Raw genomic sequence first — 16,774 nt, 5'->3', positions numbered from 1 at the left:
CATCCCTGACCTTTAAAATTATTTAAGTGATTTCACTTAAAGGGGCCCCTCCACAGATTTTACACATCATGGGGAGTACAACTCAGCCTCTGAAAACAGTTGTGTAATGTCTTCTGTGGTTCTAGAGAAGCTTTGTCATGTCTGAGAAAATTACCTGAGAGATGTCATCAGTTCAGTTTGGGTGTGGAGACTATAAATTTATAAGAGAAAGCCGGGAGTTGTGGAGTTTGAAAGATGTAGGCATTTACCACACAGCGAGGCTCTAACACAAAAAGATGCTTTTGAGTTTCATTGTGGGAATTGCAGGATCCATCTTTTTGGGGCTTAAAGTCAGGACATCTATCAGCAATACCGAATCACTGAGGAGGACCACTTGAAAGACGGATCAGTAATAAAAACAACAGAAGCAACATATTTTCTCTTTGTGCAGCACAACCTGCTGGTGACACTACTTGTATCACTGACATGGACAAACACCAAAGTCTTTTTATAAAGGTGTGAAGTTTTGAACTGAATTGGCTTTTGTTTTGTTTTTAAGTGAGACTTATAAACATATTGTATTGCATTCCTTTTCATTTACAGTGGAGTGTAATAGATATCACTTAATTTTATTCTGTGAGGTTGTTCGAGTTAAAAAAACAGCATCCTTTTAATATAACTACTCTTCTGTTGCGCTCTGATTATTTGGGACTGACAGTGTGTTATTTCTGTTTCTGTCCAGATGCGTGAGCTGTTGCTGAAGCTCCATTTCATCCTGGTCTACATCGCTCCCTGGCAGATCGCCTGGGGCAGCGCTTTCCATGCCTTTGCTCAGCCATTTGCAGTGCCTCGTATCCTTTCTCTTAAGACCTGCATGTATATGTGTGTGAGAGTGCATCAGTACCCACTTTTCTTTTTCTTAACTGGCGTGTGTGTGTCTAGACTCAGCCATGCTCCTGCTCCAGACCCTGCTCACCACCATCTTCTACGCCCCACTGGCTCCCTTCCTGGGCAGCGCCATCTTCATTTCCTCCTATCCACGGCCCATCAAGTTTTGGGAGCGAAACTACAAGTAAGATCCCGATGCAGTGAGTTTTCCAGACAACCTGGAGGTGTCACTGAAGATCGTTTGCTTGCATTATGAGTCCAGATGTGAGGAAATCTTGAGAAGCAGTTAAAGATTTCATATTGTCAACAAATCACAATCACTACTTGTGTATCCAAAGCCTGATATACAGTCGCTTATTCCTCTTTGCCATAGAGCTCCATTATTGTCCAAAAACTATTAAAAACTAATCAATGAGCCACAGTTGCACTGGGTGATATGTTTCATCATTGTAGTTTACTTTGACTCAATCCCACATACGGCTGTCCTGCTGATTTAAATACTAACTAGTGCACCAAATGTGTATAATCCGTGGCTGAAAATAGTTCCCAACAAATGCACAATTTACACCTATTTGAGTAATGTTTGCTGAACACTTTAGTGCCCAGATGTTTATACAAATCAGTCAATCTTTGAAAAATTATATTTGTGACCCATTTTAGAAGATTTAGGTCTTCAGTAGAAACCGATGGGTTTGGGACTGAGACCACAAAGATGGTACGGAAGTTGGAAAATAAGAATAACAGATTGTTGACAATTTGATTTGTTGATGATAAAAATATAGAATATCCCATTTTATTTTGCTTTTGCTTCCTCCTTAGTGTTTACCAAACAGATATATTTGAAAAAAAAGAACTTTAGGGTTAATATTTAACAAGTGCTGTTCACTGTATCCATGTGACACATGCTAGTTCTCCGTCTAACGTGTTCTTGCTGTCTGAATGTGCATGAGGAAGACAAATCTTCTAGTAGACTTCTTTCTTATAACTAATGGATTGAGTGTGCATTTCTCACATCCATCAGTTTATTTATTTACTTAAGGCAGAATCAATCTCATCCTTTTGAGCTGAGTTTGGCAGATTTGCAGACAGACGCCATCCTCTTCACTCTGTGTTTCGCTCACACTTACACAATCCAACCCCTCTGTGTCCTCTTACTTATTGATGTGAGTGACTGTTTGTACTGCAGCTCGCTGAAAGCTCGCTCCAAAAATACTCCTGACGCTTTGTTGTGAAGTAGCCTGTGATTATATTTAGACTGTGCTGTCAGTATGAGAACTGAAACTCATGAAATAAAATGTATTGACAGCATCATCTCTCCTGGGGTCATATGATGATGCTTTAGGTAATAGATGTGCAGTCCTGTCAATGTGAACTTCCAAACACCAAGACAACGTGACAAGATACGGACAACAACATCCTAAAATATTTAGTTTTAAGCGTCTCTGATTGCTGTAGGGTAAATTTACAACTAGTGTGAGCTGTTTTTTGTTTCTCACACTGCATCAGATAAGATTAGATATTCAGGAGGACTGTTTCTGAGAAATTCTTGGGGAGATTTCAAGTCGATATATTTTCTGTATCAGCGATGCCATCCTCAAAAAAGTTTGTTTGTTTTATTCACTCAACTTTACACAGTATGAATGATGCCTTTTGATTACTGCATCTCATCAGCCTTTTTGATGCTTTAATATTTTTGCCTCTCATCCTCTGCAGTACAAAGCGTATCGACAACTCCAACAGCAGACTGGTGTCTCAAGTGGATAAGGAGACGGGTGACTACAATTACATTAATTTAAGGATTTTTTTGATTTCCTGTCCTCTCTAAATCAAGATGCCATATACAAAAAATGCTTGTGATCCTGTAGAATAATTTAGGATAATTATACATGATTGAAGCAAGATTTTGTTAAGTTATCAGAGCCTTTTTTTTTCATAGCCACCAATCACAAAAGGCACAAATTACCTTCTTGTAGTTTAGAATCAGTGAGAAAAAGAAGCTTAGCTTTTGATCTAACTTTTTAACTCTTTCTGACTGCCCTTCTTTCTCAGGGTGTGATGATAACAACTTAAACTCCATCTTCTACGAGTACCTGACACGCTCGCTGCAGCATTCACTCTGTGGGGACCTTATGTTGGGCCGATGGGGCAACTACAGCGCCGGAGACTGTTTCATCCTGGCTTCAGACTACCTCAATGCCCTGGTCCACCTCATCGAGATCGGCAATGGGTTGGTCACCTTCCAGCTGAGAGGTCTGGAGTTCAGAGGTAAAGTTCGACCATCCCTCCCTTCCTTTTTTATCCCTTCTTTGTTTCTATCCGTCTCTCTGAATAACTGTCCATCTCTTTCCATCCACAGGAACGTACTGCCAGCAGCGAGAGGTGGAGGCCATCACAGAGGGTGTGGAGGAGGACGATGCATGCTGCTGCTGTGAGCCGGGCCACTTGCCCCACATGCTGTCATGCAATGCGGCCTTCAACCTGCGCTGGCTGGCCTGGGAGGTGATGGCCACCAAGTACCTGCTGGAGGGTTACAGCATCAGCGAGAACAACGCTGCCACCATGCTGCAAGTCTACGACCTCCGAAAGCTGCTCATCACCTACTACCTGAAGGTACGCTTTCACTCCAAAGCAAAGGAGACGAGAGTATGTATGAGTTTGTGTACTGAGGCACTGCTTTACACAACTCTTTGCACACATTTTTTGATGATGTTGATCATCAGGATATTACCACTTTACCAGAGCGGAGCAACATATTGATTTTCATTGTCTATCAATGAAAAGATTCTGTTTTTGTAATCTCTGTTGTTGAAATTAGCATTGCTAATCAGTTACTAACCCAGATTATGCCACTTTGACAACATAGTTTAGTGGAATACTAGAGAATGATGAAGTTTTGTATTTAAATATTTTGTCTATGTGTCTTTTCTTTTTTATTTTATAAAATAAGATATAATACCTGAGGATGACCTGATTATGCAATGATTAGTTGATTAATCAATTAGTTGCCAACTATTTTGTTAATCAATTAATCAATTGGAGTCATTCTATAAGAAAAAAAACAAATTCTCTAATCCCAGTTTCTCAAATGTGAATATTTTTTGGTTTCTTTAGTCTTCTATGACAGTAAACTAAATGTCTTTGGGTTGTGGACTGTTGGTCCAGACAAATGAAGACATTGGACTTCACTTTGGGAAACATTGATCAACATTTTTCACAACTATCTGACAATTCATAGACCAAACAACTAATTGATTACTCAAGACAATAATCGACAAATTAATTGATAATGAGAATAATCATTGGTTGTATTTTTTTCTACTCAAACAGATGTAAAGTATCTTCATTTTTCCATATCACTGAACTCTGTATTAACATTTGTGGTTTGCATGTATTTGAATGGGTACGATTGTTGGTGGCAGAACAATATACAGTTAATAGAGTAACACCAATTTGTTTATAGCTACTCAAGGCAAGATTGTAGAGTTAAAATACAAGACTTTTAGGACGTTTTAATAGCCAAGTGGTCTAAGATGCATATGATCGCAATATTCCCATAATAATCCTGACTGGGGACCTTTGTAACATGTCACCTTCCCCTCGTCACTCTCCCCATGTTTTCTTTCTTTCTTTGGCAAAATGCTAAATGAATAATATATAGAAATACACTTATCTTTTCAACGTAGGTCAAAAAATATAAAGCTAGAGTTCCCAGAGAACACAGTTTTGGTTATTTGTAGGTGAAGAAATGTCTAGTTATCCTGTAAGAAACAACTTCCAACCATAGATTGTCTGTTTTTTGTAGATGCCACTGCATTTTTTACACCAGTACAGCAGAAAGTAATCAATTTGTCCAAAGAAGGCTGGACTTACAATTATTAGATCTGTTTTTTTCCTCTGTTTCTTTTTGTATGAGGCATCTCAGAATGCTGGCTCCATAGTCTGTGATTTCTGCGTATTTAAGCATATGTTTTCCTCTCTTGCTGTAATTCAGAGTCACTGCTATTGAAAAAAACCGAGTACAGCTTTAATAATGCATCAACTTTTGACATATTCAGTTGCCCTCTCTCCAGTGGCAGACTGAAAATTGAATATTCCACTATTCTCAACAGGCTCTTAAAAGGTTCCCCTGCCAAAAGGTTAAACAGTTTAATTGGCAGATAAACCAATACCTTATGCATTAATCATTATCACAAATGGCAGCCTGCCAATAGTGATACCAGATGTGGTCGGCAGCTACTACACTCTGTACAAGGGCATATATCTTTCTCTTTCACTTTCCTCGTGTTGAGTATCTTGCTTTTGTCTAATTTTAACCCTTCACACTCCACTACTGTCCTTCATTCTTCTCTTTCTGCCCTCCATCTCTCCATCTTCCCTCTCTTCTCTCAGAGTATTATCTACTATCTGGTCCAGTCTCCCAAACTGTCCACCTGGTTGAAGGATGCGACTGTCCAGGAGGCACTGCAGTCCTACACCAAGTGGCACCACATCGAGCGTGATCCTCAGGTTTTCAGTGTGAAGATTGATGAGGACTACGTGCACTGCCTGCAGGGGGTGACGCGCGCCAGCTTTTGCAATGTCTACTTGGAATGGATCCAATACTGCGCTGGCAAGATGGAGACAGTATGTCATAAACCTTGTTACGGGTCACAGTAGAATCATTGTCTACTGCTGTGTATTATGTGTGTGTGTATTGTGTATGTGTGTATTATCACTTCATTTATAATTGCTTTTGTCTTTAAACTGTCAGAAAATAGTGAAAAAGGCCCATTAAAATTTCCTACAGCCCAAGTTGACATATTCAAATAGCTTGTTTTGTCTGACCAAAAGTCCAAAACCTAAAATATCTAGTTTATTATCATATAAGGCTAAGAAAACTAGCAAATATTCACATTTAAGAAGCAGGGGCCTGTGAAAAAATCACTTAAATAATGAATTAATTTTAAAAAAATCAGCGATGAATTATGTCTAATTTACGCAATGATGTGAAATGAGTAAAAGGAAAGCAAATGTTGCATTATAGAAAAAATTAAACTCCAATTAAAGTTGCAAATTGCTCCTGTAATCCTTTTCTCATGATAAGAACACTAAATATGATCACCATGAATGCACTATGGTAGAATCTGTCCTTATTTTTCATCTTTAGCCTATATGCCAGTTCCTTCATGTCAGTCCTACAGTAAGTTTGTGTTTGTATTTGTGTGCAGCCTGTGGAAAGTGATGAAGAATCTCCTCTGGTGACTCTGTGTTACGCTCTCTCAGTCCTGGGGAGGAGATCCCTCGGCACAGCGTCACACAACATGTCCAACAGGTAAACCTCAGTGACACAAACGTCACACCAAATATACTGTATGTAGATGTATATAGATGAATTACCTGTAGTCACTTACTGAAGTGTTTTGTATGTTATACAGATTTTAATATAATTGATTAAAACCACTCAAATAAAAGTTATAGTTACTCACAATTAATTAATATAAAAATACGATATAAACTAGACTAAAGTGTGTTTTTATGCATTCAGGATTGCATCAGGAAGGATTTCAAATTAATAAATGACATTTAATTGTACAATTTTCCTGAAAAATTGTTGAAAAGTGTGTTATGTAAAAACAGGATTGAGGTCAGTTAATAGGCAGCAGCAGCAGATATTTACCTGCAGTTAGACAGATACACCACAAGGGGGCATCAGCTGCTAAATCTTCAACCATCCACATCATTCAGACAGAATTCTCTGACTGCACTCAAATGACTATTTGTCTTTGTGTGGTTTATATTGTTAAGATACTTAACAGTTTCATAATTTTTCTCTTTCTCTCTATCTTTTTTTTTTTATCCCTGCTCCATTTCCCCACAAACCCCCCACCATTCACCTCAAAGTCTGGAGTCATTTCTGTACGGTTTCAACACCCTGTTTAAAGGCGACTTCCGCATCGCCACAAAAGATGAGTGGGTTTTTGCTGATCTGGACCTCTTGCAGAAAGTTGTGGCTCCTGCGGTCAGAATGAGCCTCAAACTGCACCAGGTACAGTAAAGTGCTTCTGTACTCTCTGCTCTGCTGTGTACATCTGCGGATTTTCACTATTTCTTTTGTATCGTAAACATTTGTGCCTCATTTAATTAAGTCAAATTAGGTCCTCATGATGGCTATTTCTCATCCCTGCAGTAGACCTTTTTGTATAAATCTGATTAAATTCTCTAGTGCTCCATCATGCCTCTGTCCCCTGCTCCTTCAGGATCACTTCACGTGTCTGGAGGAGACCGAGGAGGCATCTATCTTGTATGAAGCCATCACAAACTACCGCAGCAGCCTCGTCATTTGCCACGAGAGTGACCCCGCTTGGCGTAAGGCGGTGCTATCCAGCCGTGACACGCTGCTCACTCTGAGACATATGATTGATGACGGCACGGACGAGTATAAGATCATCATGCTGTACAAACGCCACCTCAGCTTCAAGGTCATCAAGGTAAAAAGGCGGAGGCTGTCGGTGGAAATGTGACTTTGTATGTGTGAAATGTATTTCAATTTTCAGGCTGCTGCGATAGCACAGAGTAAGAAAATGTAGGTTTGGAAAGGGAATGAGTAATGTGAGATGGTGAGGGGAAGCCGGTGAGAAAACGTGTGGCGTAGTTTGAATGCAGATGTTTCCTTGACTGCCTGTAAGGTCTGCCTAGTCGACTTTGTAGTGTGTATATATAGTATGAAAACCTCCTGCCTATACCAACTTGGACAAGGTTTTGTAGTTCATCCTTGCATTGTAGAATCTGGGCTGATTCGTAAAAAACATACTACAGTTGGTCTGAACAGTATCTGTGATGCTCCTCTGCAGGAACTGAATGAATGGAGGCAGAGTGTCTCCTGAGAAGTGCAGGCTTGCAAAAATGACCACAATAGGGTTGGTGATCAATATATTTGACTCTGCGATTATGACTATTAAGTGCTCATATTTCCAGCTAACTCTCAGCACTTAAGTTTCAAAAGTTCACCAACAGATAAGAGGAGGAATAGTTTCTACATTCTGCCAACCAGTACTTCTGTTTAACACGTTGCATCTTGTTTGTTTAATCTGTACAAAAACTGAAATGTGAAAACACCTATTTGTGGTTTCACGGGGGTTTATGGGCTGGACTATTTCATCGCCGGTGGCAGTGACTTCCTTGAGTCTGGTTGTCTGGTTGTAATGTCACGATGAAGACAAGACTTCAGGAAGTCACTGCACTGTTTGGCCCAAAAATAGAAGTAGATGCTTTGTTCACGTCAGATTGTTCAGACTGTAGTAGGAAAAACTGTTCACATGAGCCTCCTAGTTGTAATTTCAAGTCAGTGAAAGCTAGGATGTCTCCCACTTGCCTAAAAGAACTACAGAAATGTCAACAAACTGCTTGCAACATGACTGAAAAGCGACTATCACTGACAGTTACATCTAAATAAAATCTAATACGATTACTATACAAGGGGGGCCCAAAAATTCAGGGAATTGTTAAAAAAAAACTGTCATAAATCTGTCAGTAGTATGTTTCTAATCCCCTTCAAAGTACTCTCCTTGAGATGTGATACACTTGTTAATGTTGTGATCACACTCCAATACCTGGAAACATTTCCTATAGTCATCTTTTGTCACCATGTCCAGAACCTCCTGAGTTTCTTCTCCTTTTCACTCCCAGTTTTAGTTACACCAAGCAGCAGGCCTACGCTACCTAGCAGCAAATCCGATAACAACACCAGACTCCTGTATTATCAATGGCTTCCTGGAATTTTTGGGTCCCCCCTTGTATTATCCGCGATTATTAGCTAATCAGCTAATTCAAAAGGAGCTATACACTGTGCAACTGTTTCACTTGTTAACGAACTGATACAAATACATAACACAACAAAAGTAGCTAATTTAGGATGTTTATCTCAAAATTAACAGTGGGAGTACCCATTAATGCTCCCAAGTCAGAATAACAGGATGCTTTTCTGTTCTTCCTGTTCTTCTGATATTGCCTCAATGCAGCAAGAGCCAGCTAGTTGTTCCCCTCTGCTTCAGTCTTTTTGCCAAGCTAAGCTAACTGTGTCCTGGCTCCAGCTTCATATTTCACAGACAAATATGATTGTACCTATGATTGTAGGTATCGATCTTCTCATCTGACTCTTGATTGAGTTTATTTCCCAAAATGTCAAACTGTTACTTTAAAACTAAGACTTCATTGTGATAAAACCACAGAAGCAAACAACAAAATGGTCTTATATGACACTAGGATATACTGTCTCTTCACCAGATATTTCTACTGAATCTCTGTTCTCATTATTGTAGTTTACTTATTTGGCTTTTAGAATAACCTCAGCTACAGACTGGTTGATTTCATTGCAATTAATTTGTTGCAGACAGAAGACAATGAAACTTCAATTCCTTAATGCCGCTTAAAAAAAACAAAACATTTCAGATTCACCCTAGTCTTCCCTCTTCTCGACCTGTAATCTGTCTCATCCCATCTGTCCACCTCTTCGTCTCTCTCTGCAGATCAATAAAGAGTGTGTGCGAGGTCTGTGGGCGGGCCAGCAGCAAGAGTTGGTGTTCTTACGAAACCGTAACCCAGAGCGCGGCAGCATCCAGAACTCAAAGCAAGCACTGAGGAACATGGTCAACTCGTCCTGCGACCAGCCACTGGGTTACCCCATGTATGTGTCAGTCACGGGTTTTAGGACTGAATTTGTATGAAAGTTTGCATTCATGGAAATCAATTCACCGTAATAGCACACATGTTTTTGAAAAATTGTTATATAGTGTATGCAGTTTATTTTCTACTCACAGTATTAAAGTTATTTTTCTGCTATTTTCAGGTACGTGTCACCACTGACGACGTCGTACGCAGGAACACACCGTACGCTCCGCAGCATTGGAGGAGGGGCTTTAAGCTTGGATTCTATTCGTTCTTGGCTCTGCTCTAAATGGCTACGGTCAGTACTTTAAAATAAATACATTTCTGCATTTTAAAACATTATATTTCCCACCTCAGTCAAGATTGTGATTCTTCGAAAAGGCAAAGCTCATCTTTTGAGGCTCCACCTCAACCAAAACTCACCCTGTGACTGTGCTCTTAAATTAAAATTCTTCACAAGCTTAAGATAGAAAAAAAAAAAAGACTCCCTCATCATTTTTTAATTAGTTCAGTCTGGTGGGTCAAGAGACGGTGCTGTAATTAAAAGGTCATGGGTTCAGTTCCTAGAACAACCATGAATCTCTGAGGATCCTCAATACATAATCACTTTCAGAGTGTTATTGCTCTGAACCTCCCTCTTCCTGTGCAGAGAGATGTATCAGGGAAGACAAAATTAACATTTCATGATAAAATATTTTAATGGTGAAGTAACTAAATAACTATTGCAAACACTTCTGCAAAATGGGACATATTAGGTTGAATGCTGGCAGTATTTTCTCGACCAAACCACCAGACCCACAGTGGTTTTTTCAATTTTTAATGTCATCATTAATGTGGTAGTTTTGATAGATGCACCTGCAGTTTAGGCACAGATGAGTTTTTCTTTCTTGCTTTTTTTTTTTTTTTAATGCAAAACCTGAAAAACATATTTGATCATTGGATTCAACATTTAACTCAATTTTTCAAGCACAAATTCTCTGGTTCAAGCTTCTCAAATGTGAGCATTTGCTTAATTTCTTTGTGTTATGTGATTTTAAAGTAGCAATCTTGTTCTCTTTGGCGGAACAATATGACGTTAATCAGTGAAGCGGTAATTGTAGGTGTGTTTTTGGACCCCACTCCCAGAGATCCAAACAGTGTCACTGAGTGCCATCACGCCAGCACAATCGAATTAAATTATTGAATCTGTTGCATTAGGTCCGCCTACCTCTCTGGGTGTTGGAAAATGTATCATTAACTGGACACCCAGTTTGTAAAAATCATAATACTGCAAATGCAAGAGCTTTCATCAGGGGGCTTAGAGGCTCACTCACCTTTGTGCTGCCTCATTTGGTGATAGATAGTGACTTAACTGACATTTACTTAAATGAAAATCTTTGAGATTACAACTTTAAATTGAATATCTTTGGGTTTCGGTGTTTTAGTCCAACAAAACAAGATGTCATCTTGGACTTCTTACATTTGTAGCATCTGTAGTTGCAATAAAGAATTGAAGCCCTTTATCGTGAGGTGTTACAAGTTTGACAAACCACAGAGAAAGTAAGTGAATGTTATCAGAAATGTCCTTGCCTTAACCTCAATAAGATTAACAAACAGACAAAAATCTAGAAATAAGAGAATCTAATTTTGCAGAGCTCCAAGTTGGAACTGTCATTAGAGGCAAAAAGTTTTGATGGCACGTGACATGATGGTAAGATCAGAATGTCCACCTACAGTATTAATCTGGCTGTATTTGGTGTAAATCACTCTGGATGAGGGGTAATGCTCCGGCTGAGTGCTTCTCTGTGGTAGAAGTGGGTGCTGGGGAGAGATTTTCCCGTCAACTTAATGTAGTTTTAAATACATGTGTGGGGACAGTGGGAGTGTACGCCTGACGGAAAGAGAGAACTGGATTGCAGACTGGGAGGGCAGCCAGGCTTCGACTTTCTGCTGTTGCAGCAGTGTTGCTCCTTCCTTCCCCTTCTTCTCTCTCTTCCTCCAGATCTACATCCTCCCCTCACCTACCATCTCTCCTTTTATCCTCCCTTTTAAGTCTCAATCCCTCCATTACACATTACTGCATAGCTTATCGTATAGGCTGTGCATTAACCTCTGCAGGTCAGCTAATGGTGTGTGTGTGTGTGTGTGTGTCTTTGTGACTGTGTGGCTCTCTCTTAAGCTTCTTAAGAGCTGGGTTTTCCTTTCAGATTAGATTAGATTGTTAATCCTGTTTCATCGGCCTTGAGTTAAAGGCGTTGTCTTAATTTTACTAAGTAGCCAAGGAGACGGACTGCGCCTTGTCAGCCAGAACACATTTAACTAATTTAAGAGGAAGACTGCGCTAGTATGTGTCACGTATGCTAGCACACTTATGTAACATCTGTCTGTCTCTGACTGTAAATTTATGTGTGTGTGTGTGTGGTTAACCAGCTGGAATAGTTGAGGCTTGCTAAATTTTTGATGGCCCTTTGCCAGTTTGTGTCCTTTGCACTGATGTGGACATGAATAAATAAATCAAAGCTGTGTGTGTGTGTGTGTGTGTGTGTGTGTGTGTGTGTGTGCGGCAGGGTGCGTAAGGACAACCTGACCAGCTGTAACAGCGGTGTGAACATGGAGGATGTGGAGTGCGGTGCGGGCGGTTCATCATCGCTGAGCCACAACCGGCCGTCCTCCGTCACCTCCAACAGCCTGAGCCTCTACCAGCACAGAACCAGGACGACACACAGCCACAGACACCACAACGCAGGTATACACACATATAAACGTGTCCCACTATCCTTGTGGAAACTCTTCATTAACTACACTGATTCCCAAGTCCTTTCCTTTAACCTAAACGTTCAAACCGTTGTCCTAAAATCAAGCTTCAATCCCAGAATCCTCGGGTTTCGATATGAACAAGAGCAAACACACACAATGCAGATACATGAACAGACAATACTACACATATAAGCAGGATGTTTTTATACATTTTTGCATAGTTTTTGATATTTATATATTTTCAAAGCGAGACTATGAAACTTTTAAAAGTCAAAATGACACATTCTTTTTCTTACAAGTTAAAGATGAAGCAATAAATTGCAGTTGTGTACTCTCAGGAGTTTTGTTGCTACGTCCTCACTTGGTCTGGTATGACCAGCAGTAAGTGGTTCTCAAACTTTTTACGTCAAGGTCCCCTAAACTGACACAAATTAGACCACAGACCCCCATTTGTTAAGATTTTTGCTTTTCAATATTTTATTCCAGAAAGTGTATGAAACCCATGACCAAAATAGTCATACATTCAGTCGCTGTGTTACCTATGGATTATGGAATTATAGTGAAAATGAATTATTCCCCTTTTTGCTGGGGACCCCTTGAGGTCCCTGGACCCCACTTTGAGAACCACTGGCTTATATTGTCTAATGTTAGCATCTTTAAGATAGATGTAAGTGTGTAACTGATGATGATGGACGACAGTTAGATGGACTAAAGCGTTGTTGGTTTTGGATCTTTTTGTGGGATTTGCTGGCAGTAAGAAAAACAGATTTACACCAGACTTATCTTTCAATTTCCAGTCCTAATTTCATCCTCAAAATCATAAACTTAAACATTTCACACACTTTTTTAAAATTTTAAAATGATTTACTTTTACAAAATCCAACAAACAAAATTTTGTTGCGAAGGCTATTTTGCATTTTATATATGCCGATGTGTGTGATCATGTGTTTCTCCAGCCAGGAGAGAGTATCGCAGCAGGTCGGTGCAGCCTCAGAGTCAGCGTCCTCCCGTCAGCAGCCAATCAGGGCCCATCCTGGACTCAGGCTCCAACCATGGGCTTGTCCAGCGTCTGTCTAACAGTCAATTGTCCTTTAACACCTCCATAGCCTCTATTTTCTCCCAGGTAAACACACACACATATACAAATAAACTGTTAAGTAGCTTAACATGCTCAGTTGTAACTGCTTAAGTGTTCTTATACTAAGAAAATAAAGCAATAAGAGGATCTCTCTCTCTCTTCAGGTCCCTCGTCTCTCAGGGGCCGGTGGGATTAGCTCGCAGCTCCAGGCGGCGCAGCATCAGCAGCGCTCCAGCCAGGTAGGAGCTTATTACACTTCTATTTATACACACTCCCCGTTGGTCAAAACACTTCAACACGACAGTGGTGACAAATGCTTGCTTTTACTTTGATTACATTTGATTCTTTGTGATTATGAAAAAGTATCAAGAGCATTTATGGTGCCACTCACTTGCCAAATGATGATATTTCCAAGTAGCTTAACCTGTAGCAAAGATAACAACATATTTACACCTGAGACATATTTATGCCATAAACATTCATAAGAAATGAAAGGGAGAAATAAAGGGAGCCTCAGGTTCAAGGGATTAGTCTAATAGATGTTTCCTGAATCTTAGGAGTCAGAAAATTGTAATATGTAAATTATTCTAAACTCGTGAGAGGAACATAAAGTAACAAAGCACCTGAATTACACTGCATGTTGTTTGTGCAGATGTTAATTGAGTTAATGTTATTATCAGTAGTTTAAGCCCAGGTTCAGGGTTTCAGCTTTCTCATTATTATAAAAACTCATCCAAGAAACAATTTCACAGCTGATGGCCAAAGCATGTGATTACAGTGTATCGACTGCAAGTTATTATTAGATACAGCCTGCTGTCTCTGATAATTGTTTGTGCATGAGCATGTTTGTCTTTCTGTGTCTTGCGAGTACTTGTGCTGTATGTAAGAACGGCATTTTCTCGCTCTGTGTCGCCTTTCGCCAGGTGTCCTCGTCCTCATCCACGCTCAGCCTGCTGTTTGGGAAGCGTAGTTTCTCCAGCGGCTTAGTTATCTCTGGGCTGTCCGCCGCTGAGGGGGGCAACACCACCGACACGCAGTCCTCGTCCAGCGTCAACATCGCCATCGGGCCCTCACACAGGTCGAGCAGCAGAGCCACACAGGTAGGAAACAGATCAACAGGTGGACATACAAAGTCCCTGCTTATTTATACACATCATCTCATTACAATATGGCCTATGTAAGGCATATGTAAAACAAAAAGATGTCTTGTAAGAATTAAATTTAAGATGCATTATAGGTCCCTGTGAAATGACTTGTTGTTTTGTTGTTGTTGGAAAACATTCACAAGGCAATAAAACTTGGGATTTATTGTATCTCATAATGAATTAACTGCTATAAAAGAATATTTTTCTAATGTACATCTCCCACGCCTTTTCCCTGCCTCCTGTCTCTCTCTCTCTCAGTGGACGTCAGAGCCATATGAAAGTATAGATGCAAGCTATTCCAACGCCGCCGTCACAGCGAAAGACAACACGCAGTCAGGTGACCGAGGCTGCAGCCAGGGATTAGACAAGTCCCAGGAAGACTCCACATCTGCCTCAACAGCTCCGGAGGCGTCGGATCAAAAGACTGTTTGAGAGAGAGAACACATACACACACACACACACACACACGCACACACACATACTCTTGCCCATATACAGAGAGGACTGTATGAAAAGTTACACACGCACACACACACACATACACATACATACAGAGGATTGTATGAGAGAGCACCCATGCACATGAACCTCCTCTCCTGTCCTCAGCATGTGGTCTCACCCTGTTGTCTGAATGTAAACAAGTCTGAAAACACGATCTTGGATCCGGTTGATGAAATAAAGACGTTTTTAAATGAGGCCGCCTCTTTCTACCTCTTGTCATAACATGTCATCTGTGAGTTTTGGGCACCACAGAACCTGGATTGTTTTACTGTTTTACAAAAATACCTTCCTGCATCATTTCAAAGGATACAAGGCAAATTTCCAATGCTGTCACAGGATAACAAACAGTGCTGTACACTGTGTGTTTCCTCTTTCCAGGAACTGAGGGCAGAGTGTGTGATCCCTGACCTTTGGTCATCAGCCACCCTTCTGACCTCCTCTCCTCCTCTAAATACTTCTCCCCAAGGCAAAGGGAAAGCCTCTGAGGTCTTGTGGACTACTTGTGATGAATAGTTTTACACTGAAACTGACTCAAATCAGCTCCTACAGACCCAATGAATACACCCTGGGTTTAGCAAACTGCAGGAAGTTTCTAATTAAAAATGTAGACATGATATTTACTGAGCTGATTCAAGTATTTTCAGAATCAGTATGTTTAATTTTTAGTACTTACATGTATAGTAAAGGCAGACAGAAATAAGGCCGAAGGCTTCATTCAAACCTTCATGTTGGGAAATAAAGTTAACAGAAAGTAAAACAGGTAAAAGAAAAAGAAAAATTAAAAAAAATCTTCTTCATGGTTTCTAGTCAAAGTTTTATGAGGGCGGTGAGGACTGTGTTTGGGGACTCATGACCAATCTTGGCGAGGGCTATGAACAAATAATATCCGTTTGGAAAGTTCATCACTTGCCTTCCACAGTCGACAAAATTTCTTGTTACCATTTCTCAAATGTTTGCTAACAAGACTTAAAGTCTACAGCCATGCTAACAGCTCCGTGAAGCTGCACTTAGTGGTGTTTTTTGATCTATGACAATGTTAACATGCTCATGTTCAGAAGGTACAACATTTACCATGTTGGCCATCTTAGTTTAGTGTATTAGCATGCTAACATTTGCTAATCAGCACTAAACACAATGTATAGCAGAGAGGGATGTCATTAAATGTGTAGGTATCTGGTAATAAAACAAAGTTTTCGGCAGATTACTGAATCAACAGTCATTACAATTTTTCCTACAGAGAACATGAGTGTGTGTAGCAAATTTTAAAAACATCCATAATATGGCAACCTGCTGGTGGCACTAGAGGAAAGTGAAGGGATCACCAAAGTCATCAGGATTCATCCTCCGGGATGATTGTACAGAGTTTTATGGAAATCCATTCAAAATTGAGATATTCAGTCTGAACCAAAGTGACGAACTGACAGACCTACATTGCTCCCTAGAGCTGCATAGCATAACTAAAAAAAACATTTTTTTTGCTTACAAAAATGCTAAAAAAAATGTGGAAACTTGAGTTAGACGTCAAAAAAATAAATCAAATTGCAGTACAATCTTAGACAGAAGTGCAAACAGAATCTGCTGGTTATCTCCAAACCTCCAGTCAAAGAAAGACACAGTCACATTTGGCAAAAATCTATTAAGTATTTATTGTAAGTTGTTACATTTAGATTTCTTTCTCTAGCAGCACTATTTAAATTACAGATATTCAAGGGCAGTTACCATAGATTGGAGTTTTCTCTTAATGCAAGATGTCATCGTGTAAACAAAGACAGAGACTGAACCGTAGATCAAAATGTACCACAAC

General features: G+C 39.9%; 1 protein-coding gene and 1 long non-coding RNA gene across 2 annotated transcripts in view; one reads left to right on the top strand and one right to left on the bottom strand.

Moving 5' to 3' along the window:
- The window catches only part of pcnx2 (pecanex 2), a 33,254-nt gene extending 17,969 nt beyond the window's left edge, over nucleotides 1-15,285 (top strand). The window contains exons 25-40 of the mRNA XM_044372366.1: nucleotides 722-830; nucleotides 922-1,051; nucleotides 2,581-2,639; nucleotides 2,917-3,132; nucleotides 3,224-3,477; nucleotides 5,257-5,490; nucleotides 6,075-6,178; nucleotides 6,748-6,892; nucleotides 7,104-7,334; nucleotides 9,372-9,529; nucleotides 9,692-9,808; nucleotides 12,057-12,235; nucleotides 13,203-13,369; nucleotides 13,489-13,563; nucleotides 14,248-14,424; nucleotides 14,728-15,285. Coding sequence (XP_044228301.1) covers nucleotides 722-830; nucleotides 922-1,051; nucleotides 2,581-2,639; nucleotides 2,917-3,132; nucleotides 3,224-3,477; nucleotides 5,257-5,490; nucleotides 6,075-6,178; nucleotides 6,748-6,892; nucleotides 7,104-7,334; nucleotides 9,372-9,529; nucleotides 9,692-9,808; nucleotides 12,057-12,235; nucleotides 13,203-13,369; nucleotides 13,489-13,563; nucleotides 14,248-14,424; nucleotides 14,728-14,901 — 2,529 coding nt within the window. The 3' untranslated portion in view covers nucleotides 14,902-15,285. The remainder of the gene's footprint in view (nucleotides 1-721; nucleotides 831-921; nucleotides 1,052-2,580; nucleotides 2,640-2,916; nucleotides 3,133-3,223; nucleotides 3,478-5,256; nucleotides 5,491-6,074; nucleotides 6,179-6,747; nucleotides 6,893-7,103; nucleotides 7,335-9,371; nucleotides 9,530-9,691; nucleotides 9,809-12,056; nucleotides 12,236-13,202; nucleotides 13,370-13,488; nucleotides 13,564-14,247; nucleotides 14,425-14,727) is intronic.
- Nucleotides 82-10,955, bottom strand: LOC122996735. Its single transcript, XR_006407076.1, has 3 exons — nucleotides 10,946-10,955; nucleotides 2,005-2,008; nucleotides 82-154 (listed from the first exon to the last, which is right to left on the bottom strand). It is a non-coding gene; the product is annotated as an uncharacterized LOC122996735 (long non-coding RNA).
- Nucleotides 15,286-16,774: the final 1,489 nt, after the last annotated feature.

Source organism: Thunnus albacares, chromosome 14 (assembly GCF_914725855.1).
Source record: "Thunnus albacares chromosome 14, fThuAlb1.1, whole genome shotgun sequence".
NCBI lineage: Eukaryota > Metazoa > Chordata > Actinopteri > Scombriformes > Scombridae > Thunnus > Thunnus albacares.
The sequence above is the reverse complement of the archived record's forward strand: the minus strand, read 5'-3'. Positions and strand labels throughout refer to the sequence as shown.